This window comes from Henckelia pumila, unplaced genomic scaffold (assembly GCF_033568475.1).
Source record: "Henckelia pumila isolate YLH828 unplaced genomic scaffold, ASM3356847v2 CTG_549, whole genome shotgun sequence".
In the NCBI taxonomy this organism is placed as follows: Eukaryota; Viridiplantae; Streptophyta; class Magnoliopsida; order Lamiales; family Gesneriaceae; genus Henckelia; species Henckelia pumila.
In genome coordinates, this window is record NW_027331861.1 from 218683 (window position 1) to 227804 (window position 9122).

Consider the following 9122-nt stretch of genomic DNA (forward strand, 5'->3'; position numbering starts at 1 on the left):
TTTACTCAAAGAGTAATTCATGTTTCTGAATATAAATCTCATTTTCATCAATTTATATTTCTCATGCTTTCTGAGGCATGTTCGGATGACTGAAAGTCATAAAATAATTCATGTATCTGAATATAAATCTCATTTCATCAATTTATATTTCACATGCTTTCTAAGGCATGTTCGGATGACTCGTGGTCATTTTCTGGATCACTTAGGATCTCTTTTGTTATTCCGTTACTACGGATAGTATAATTTGGATGAAGTTCTCTGGTTAATGCGTCGGGTAATGAATTATCCGTTCCTTTGACATGTTGGATCTCGAACTGATAATGGTTCAATTCCAATTGCCATCTAATTAGTCTTGCTGCATTTCTCCCTGCATTTCTTGATATTTTCCTTGTCTTGAAATATGTTAAATTCATATTATCTGTTCTTACTAAAAATGGTTTAGGAATAAGATAAATTTCATAAGTCCTAATTGTGAATATTAAAGCTAATAATTCTTTTTCATTTGAATGATAATTTAATTGTGCACCTTGAAAAGTTCCTGATGTATAATTGCATAATTCTTCATTATTTCTAGTAGCTGTTTTAGTAAGTTCTTCTAAATTTCTTTCTCCTGTATAAGCTTTTAAACATGCTCCCCAGTATTCATCTGAAGCGTCTGTTTCAATTATTATAATATCTTTATTGGAAGGAAAATATAACTCAGAAAGATTACTAATTATTTTCTTTTTAATAGTATCTATATAATTAGTATCTTCTTTAGACCATTTTCACTTGTAGTCTTGTTTAAGTTTTACCTGAAGAGGTTTTCTGATTTCTGCAAGTTTCTTAATGTAATTTCCATAATAAGTTAATAATCCTAAAAATTTTCTTAATTGATCTTTATCTTTGATTTCACTAGGAAAATCGTGAATTTTCTTAAGTATATGCTGTTGTAAACAATGTTTTCCATCTTCTATTTGTAATCCTTAATAATTTATTTTTGTTTTAAACAATTGTGCTTTCTTTTCAGAAAGTATAATTCCATCTTTATGACAAATATCTTATACTGTCATGAGGTCTTTATAATGTTGATCAAGTGTTTTTGAATAAATTAATATGTCATCTATATAAACGCAACAAAAATCTACATATGATTTAAAAGATTCATCCATATATCTTTGAAAGATACCTGGTGCTTGTTTAAGTCCAAAAGGTAATACAGTCCATTGATACTGTCCTTTTGGACAACTGAATGATGTAAGCAATTGTGTTTGTGGTTCTAGCTGAATTTGTCAGAATCCTGATTTACAATCTAAACTAGTGAAATATTTCATTCCTCCTATATAAGATAGTAAATCATTCTTGTTTGGGATGTAATATCCATCAATAGTTGTTGCATTATTCATTTTTCGATAATCAATTATCATTTTTTTCTTATCAGTGTCTTTCTTACTGACATAAAAGGCTGGTGAAGAGTGTGGACTATTGCTTGGGATGATTATCTTAAGTTTTAGTAATTCTTGAACCTCTTTTTGAATATTTTTACATCATCCATGCTGCATCTTCTTGGTGCTTCACAGATTGTGATATTAGGGTCTTTAAGTTTTATTGAAGCAATGAATTGTTTTCTTTTCTTAATTTTGTCCTGAGGATTTTCAGAACAAATATCATGAAATTTTTTCATGATTTCTTTTTCATGATTAATTGTTAAAATATTCTCTATTTTTAGTTCTATTGGATTTGTATTTCGTTTATGAAAATTCTTTGTAAATCCTTCATTTCCTACACGAAATGCTGTTCGTATTTTAGGAATATAAATCATTGATGATCCTTTGTTTAAAGTTATGTAATTTTCAAATTGTGTAAAAGAAAGATATTCTCTTAAAAAGTTATTTCCTATTATAATGTCCATTCCTGATTCTATTTGATATATAATGGGTATTACAAATTTTGTTTCTTCTATTTCTATTTTTAATTTTTCTGCTACTGTATTAAGCATGATTATTGATCCATCTCCTATTCGAACTTTTAATCCTTTGTCGTATTTTTTCCAATAATGAGTTGGGAGTGTGTGTTTACTTGCTAGACACATACTTGCTCCTGTATCAACATAAACATGTATATGATATGGTTTATGTTCTTTGATTTTAATTTGAATTTTTATATAAATACTATTTGGATTTGTTTTGTTTTTAGTATCCATTATCTCACCTTTTTTTTTTTTACTGATTTATTAGGATTTTTAATAGATAAGGGTAGAATTGGTATTTTTAAACAAAATTTTCTCTCTCCAGGAAGTAAAAAATAAGTTTTAATGAGTTAGGTATTAAAATGTAAGATGAAAATAGGTTTGGGTATGAATTTATAATTTACCCTTAAAATAACTGATATTAATAATTTATTATTTACTATAATTGTTAAAATATTGGCATGACATTAATTTCCCAAGAACAGAAATCCAAACACTATTATAGCTTTTATTATATGTTTTTGTATATAAATCGATGAAACATTAAATGACAAAATAATAAACATCCGATTTCATTTTTCCCTTGATTAGTGAAGTTCTTGAAAATGTTTATGCAAAGCTATTGATCAAAATTTTTAATTTATTTTCTTCGCTTTGTTGGGTGAATTCTCTAATAGCTTTTGATGTACAACCACCAAAATTTATGTTAAAGACGTCTTTACAAGCATTAAAAAAAACACAAAACAATACAGTGCATTCTCTAAATAATTTAAAGCTCCCTAGTAAAGGGCAAGTTGCATACAAGTAGAGCAAATGGTTCAAGTAGTACATAAGTGCATGGGTGAGACTATGCTGCTACCTGGAGAAGAAACTGCAAAACCACTTAGCTATCAATGGCCCTATTGGATGCTCTGATCTTTGAAAGCAAGGAATCACATACAGAGGATTCGACTCCGTGGATCTTCCTCATGCAGTGGACAAACTTCTCAGCTCTATCTTCATCAAAATTCTCATCAAAATAATCCAGAAAAAGTTTAATTGTTTCCTCTGATAGAACAAATTCCTTCTCCTTCTGTTTCGCTTTATCCATGCCTGTTTCCAGATACTTAAGAGCCAAATCTATCTGTCCCTTTTTTATGCATAGAGTAGCAAACAAGACCACTGTGCTTAAATAACGTTCCATCCCTTTGCTAACCAAATTGTCGTAGAGCGTTGTGGCCTCCTCAATCATGTCCCGTCTGAGGTAAAACTTTAGTAACACATTCGGTAACCTGAAATCATAATGGGAACATCCCATTTCCCACTCCTTAAAAATATTCTCTAGGCTTTCTTGATCCCCGAGTTTGGAAAGAGCTACAAGCATGGAGAGATAACTAGTATTACTTGGGTGCCCATCAGTAGACTTCAAAGACTCCCATACCCGTTTAACTCCTGATAAATCATTCATCTCACTGTACAACTTCATACGTGTTCGCGAAGCTTCAACTCCAAACCCTTTCACGTGATCATCCTTTTTATCCATCATTTCAAGAAAATGGTTGGCCTTTTCTAACAACCCACAATTGACATATATGGTAGCTAGATTTCCAAATGTAAACAAACTTAACTCCACGTTATTACTTTTCATTTTCTCGACAACTTCTTCAACAGCATCAAAATTTTTCATAGCAGCATAACTATTAATCAATAAATTATAAGTATAAACGTCAATAGCGATATGTTTCTCCTCCATTTCTTCGACTAATGAGATTACCTTTTCGGATTGGTCCATGTTATGGTAGAGCGCAAGCATATTATTGTAATTTAGAGTGGTCGCATAATTCAACACCTTCATTTTCTCAAAGGTCTCTGAAGCCTTATCAAATGCTTTCTCGTTGCAATAACAGCTCAGAATCGCACCAAAGGTTTTCGCAGTTTTTTCTGAGTCTTGGAGGCTATCGAAGTATTTTTCTGCCGAAGCTAAATCTTTTGTCTTGTAGAGGAGGTCGATACGCACAGCTTGATCAGCATTGTTTATTTTGAAATTCGTTTTTTCCATCCAATCAGACAGCTGATGTGAACATAATAAAAAGAAAAATGCATGTCAGAGCACATCTATAAATTATAAGTCAAACAGTGAAATTGACTCCACAAAGGCAATAAAATTCACTTCAAAGGCACAAAATTTAGGTACAAAGAAGCCTGCTAAATATTTTCGTACGGATAAGTTATTTTGAGTAGTCACAGGGCTAACAGACTAAGTTGAGAAACAGGTCAGATCGTTGATCCATCAGTGAGAGCAACTGTAGAAGAACTAGAGATTGAATAGGGGCGGAAATTCAACCCCCAACAAGTCGGAAAATTTGAGTTCTCCAGAAGGAAAGGGGTACGAGCTCCAATTATTATAAGCTCAATCAGTGTGGTCTGTAAGGATTAATGAGTCTAAAATACTAGAATCCCAATCCATGACAAGGCAAAGTTTTGAGGAGCTATCATAAGTTTGGAGCGACACAAGTTCAGACTATTATGAGCACGGTTTTGAAATGGAACAAGGATGTGAAAGGAAGATAGTTTATCTAAATAAAAAAAATAAAAAAAAGTAAAGAGAGAGAAAATGAATACTTATTTGATCCTTCCCTGATTTCAATATTATGATTGGTGATTCAAATAAATGGTACGAATTGAATACAATTACTTTTCAATGAAAGACCAAATCAACTTTTACAAAAATTAAAATAACAATTATTATAAACTTTATTATTATTGTTATTAACTTATTATCTTTATCATTATTACTAAAATCAAATATGAATATAATCAAGAACATGGGAATGAGTATTTTCATGTCTCAATCATACAAATCATATGTTTTGGTATAAGTTCGGGATGTTGCATTCTCAACCTATCTTCGCACACCAAGCTGAGAATGGCATGCTCATCTACAACTAGATTGGCATGCAGTTTGGGAACAGAATCAGCATTCCCGGAATTATTCCAAACTCATGATTGATATATATTAGACATGGGAGAACTCAATCTTATGGGAATGGTTGTTTCGGTTATTTTTATTTTTTTACTAAAAGGTGATTTGGCCATCAAAAATAAATTCATTTCATCAAAAGATTTATGTTGAATTACAAATCATAAGATTGGAAGTAAGGAATAAATATCTCATTTGTTTCTCATTCTTTGATAGTAGAAACTTATATGATAGATCATTCCTTTCCCGTCCTCGTTTCATTCCAAATTTGATTTCATACCCATGCTATTCCGTTCCAAGCCAAGAAGAAGACATGGCACGAGTCAGGTTGACAATAAGCTTATAGGCCTTGCAGAGAAGAATAATAAATGGCAACCAATAGTAAGACGAACTGACACATATTTCCAACATGAAACATTTATAAAAACACACGAGTCATTCATAACACCATTTAGACGAACTCTAATGCCACATCACTTTTAAGAAGACCTGCATGGAAGCTTTCGTTGTCATTTATTTATTAACGCCGCATATGTGATTAAATCTGGGGGAGCTTATTCTGATTATGGAAGTGAATGTTTATAGATTTAATGCTATATTTCTCTAACCAGTCCACTATCGACCTAAGTTCACCTAGTCCTAGAGAGAAATGTCTTATATAGACTGGATTAGGATCTGTCTCCATAAAGATACTTTGAGCTACGCGTAGATATTCTTGTCAAGGCTTCTTTTATTGTAATTCAAGGATATAAAGCGAGTCTAGGACCAAGGTGCGGTGCGGCGAAGCCTTTGAGCCTATAAACTTGCTAAGGTGCATTCCTTTGGTAAAGGCTGTGCCTTGGAAGTAAAGAATGCATCTTGCTGCACCTTATAGGTTTTTTAAGGTGCATTTTAATAGGGTTGCAAGGAAAGGATACATAAGCTAAAATTTTCGAGCTTTCTCTACCTCGACTTCTTTGATTCATTGTCAAAGTTCTGAGTCAACACAGCCCATACCTTAATGAAGTCAGCTACAAACATTTGGTTGGACCCAGAAATTTTTCACAGAGGTGAAACAAAATGCAAAATAAACAGACTACTCTCTATCCGCAACTTTTTTTTCTTCAAGAACTTGTCGATACTCACAGTTTCACACGCATTTGAAATTTGAAACCTTGAGAAATTCGGGATCAACCCTTGACAGAGAAGCGCGCATATAATCCCCATAGGCTAATGCCATCCATTTTTCTAATCATCTACTGGAAATGGGAAAGAAGTACCTGAAGAGCGAGGGGAAACTTTTTGCGATTCCGGCAATAACCGATGAGGTTGACCAAATCGAAGCGCTTGACGGGATTCCCTTCCGCCACCCATTTGTCAAGAACGTCATTGGCGGTGGTTTTGGAGGAAGGAGAGAGCCTGGAAACTCTGTTGAACAGAAGGTTCTTCATCTCCTTCACCGTCTTCGTTGATTCCTTCACCGTACACAACGATCGAGCAAATGCTGGGGATGATTCATGGAGGATTACACCGCTGATTCTACGAGTCGCCATCAAGACCAAGGGCTTTTGACTCCTACCCTACTATTTGCTAGTAACCAAATTATTCATCTCCACTCTAACATACATAATTAATACGTATATTGTATGTATATCATTTATTTTTCAAAGTGTGAATTTAATATGATATATGATCTTTTGTAATTTCTAGGTTAAGCATACCAATAGATTAATTAATAATTAAGGTGTTCTTGCTTAATATATATATATTATAGTGTTGACTTGATAAATCATGATTTGTTAGACTTTTTATTAATATTATACCTTGAACTAAACTAGTTTTGACAAACAAGATAAACTTGCCTCTAAAGTTTCATATATTTTTAGGGGATTTGTTTTTGACTTTGGTTACTTATAATAAAAAAATTTTTTCATTTTTTTAAAATACTTTTAGGTTCAATTTGAATACAGAAGCTGAAAGTTTAAAAAAATGGTTAAATTCAACTTTTTTTAAGTGTTTTTATTTTAAAAGACTGAAGCAATTTTGGTGTTTTAATTGATGTTCAAAAAGTATTTTTATTCAAAATTTTAAATATAGTTAGAAGTAAAAGCCGAAAAACTAGAAATTCTAACTTTTAAAATAGTTTTTTAAATTTTTTTTTATAAAATGGTTTTGTAACCAAATAGAACAATTTTAAGAAAAGGGTTTTTTTTTTTTAAAAAAAAATGTTTTCACCCTCCAGCTTCTCAATAACGGACTCTCAGTGTTTTATCTATTATTTTTATTAAGATTGTTGATGTAAGACCCGAAAATATTAAGTTATTAATGCCGCAATTTACGATTTAAATTCCGAATAAGAAAAAATATGACTTTAAGAATTTATGGAAATTAGAGATTTCAATTTTGAGTTAAAAATATTTAATTTGAGGATTTTTCGGATTTTAAGATTTTAATATCCGGAATTCTTAAATTAAAAGATTAAAAATATTTGAATTGATATTTATGGAATTTAAGATGTAAATTCCAAGATTAGAAATATCAAGGATTTAATTTGAGTATGAAATTCGAGCAAGGACCAATTTGCAAATATTGAGAAATTCAAGGACTAAAATGTGATAAGGTCCGAAAGGATTTAATTTTAATTCAAGAATATTTAATTTGAGGATATTTAGAGTTTATAATTAAATTCTACTATTATTAAATTATTTAAGATTGAAATTGAATTAAATCGCTTTGTTCGGGAACTGATTTGCAATTAGACCAAAATGGAGGGGCCAAAGTGCAATTTTCCTTGAAACTTGCCATTTAAACGTGTAAATTGCATAGAATTATCAGAATGTTCAGACCAAACCCAGCAAGAAAACGAGAGAGAAGAAAAGAAAGGGTTTCAAGCCATTTTCAACCTTTTCAAGCTTCCGTAAAAATTGATCCGTCCGGTAGAATTTCTGATTGATCATATATTTGAGATCACAGCTCCGAGTGCTACGTTTTAACGTAAGTTTTATGAAATTTTATCATGTTTGAATTTTAAAATGTTGTTAGAATTACGATTTGATTGTATAAACATGTTATAGTACATACGACGATAACATATCTAAGACGGATCGAGAAAAGATCGTCGTTTGAACATGTTTATGATTTTTGAACGATTTATCAAAAATCTGAAAATTAGGGGCTGATATTCACGTGTTATGCTGCTGAAATTGGTGATGTTATATTGTTAAGATGATGATAATATTGATGTTTAACCATTTGAAATTACCGACTTCGAACTGTTACGCCGCCGGTTTGCAATTTAATCCGATATCAGCTATAGATTGAACTTAGCACTAAATATCATATTTGAGAATGATATTAAGCATATGGTACACTTCATTTCAGTTGGAAATTGAAGTTATCGAAGTCGAATCGACGAGTTCGAGCCGTTTGAACAATTAAAGTTGAATCAAGACTTTGATCAATTATCAACATCGATGAGAAAGCGTGAAATGAATAAAAGTTAGATACGTCATCAGATTTGATGCTAGCAAGTTTGAGTATGTCAAAGCTATGATCGAAAGTATGATTCGACATTATCCTCGCCAGGTAGAACAACTCGAGAACGTGGTGGTTTTCGAGTTTTCCTAAAATCACATACTTGCTTGTTTAGATGCTCTTATGTGATTTACTTGTTATTATTGACTTGCATAATTCTTCAATGGTGTGTTCAAGATGTTTATCAGTATTTGAATGATTTAATGTATCAAGATTATGTTGCATTCATCTTGAACCCCTACCTTAAAAGCATAGAGGGCAGATTAGCCTAGATTGCGAAATGACGTTTAGAGACCTATAGTTGAGTGGCATGGATTGTAGATTCGCTTCCAGAGCTAGATGACTCACTATAGTTGCACTAAATTTAGGGAACTTGAGATATTTGATGTCACCTTGATTGGGAGAGTCGGTGGTTAGTTAAAGATTTTATTTCCCCGGGATCCCAAGAACCAAGATTTATTCTTATCAGACTTGATAGCCTATTTAAACATGCATTGCATTTATGCATTAGCCTAAAAATTTTAATGGTTTATAATATGCATTTATAAATGCAAGCTTGTTATTATATATCATTCAAGATGTGAATGTGTTTATATGCTTGATTTGAGATTGCTAAAGATGATATGCTTATATGATTTACATGTTCTTACATGTTTATGATGTAAGATGTTATAGCATATAGATTTCATGTGCTTAATTAAT

General features: G+C 31.8%; 1 protein-coding gene across 1 annotated transcript; it reads right to left on the reverse strand.

Moving 5' to 3' along the window:
• Nucleotides 1-2570: 2570 nt before the first annotated feature.
• Nucleotides 2571-6471, reverse strand: LOC140873403 (pentatricopeptide repeat-containing protein At4g01990, mitochondrial-like). The gene is made up of 2 exons (XM_073276504.1): nt 6167-6471; nt 2571-3998 (listed from the first exon to the last, which is right to left on the reverse strand). The coding sequence occupies exons 1-2, from the start codon at nt 6437-6439 to the stop codon at nt 2832-2834; spliced, it is 1440 nt and encodes a 479-aa protein (XP_073132605.1). The 5' UTR covers nt 6440-6471; the 3' UTR covers nt 2571-2831.
• Nucleotides 6472-9122: the final 2651 nt, after the last annotated feature.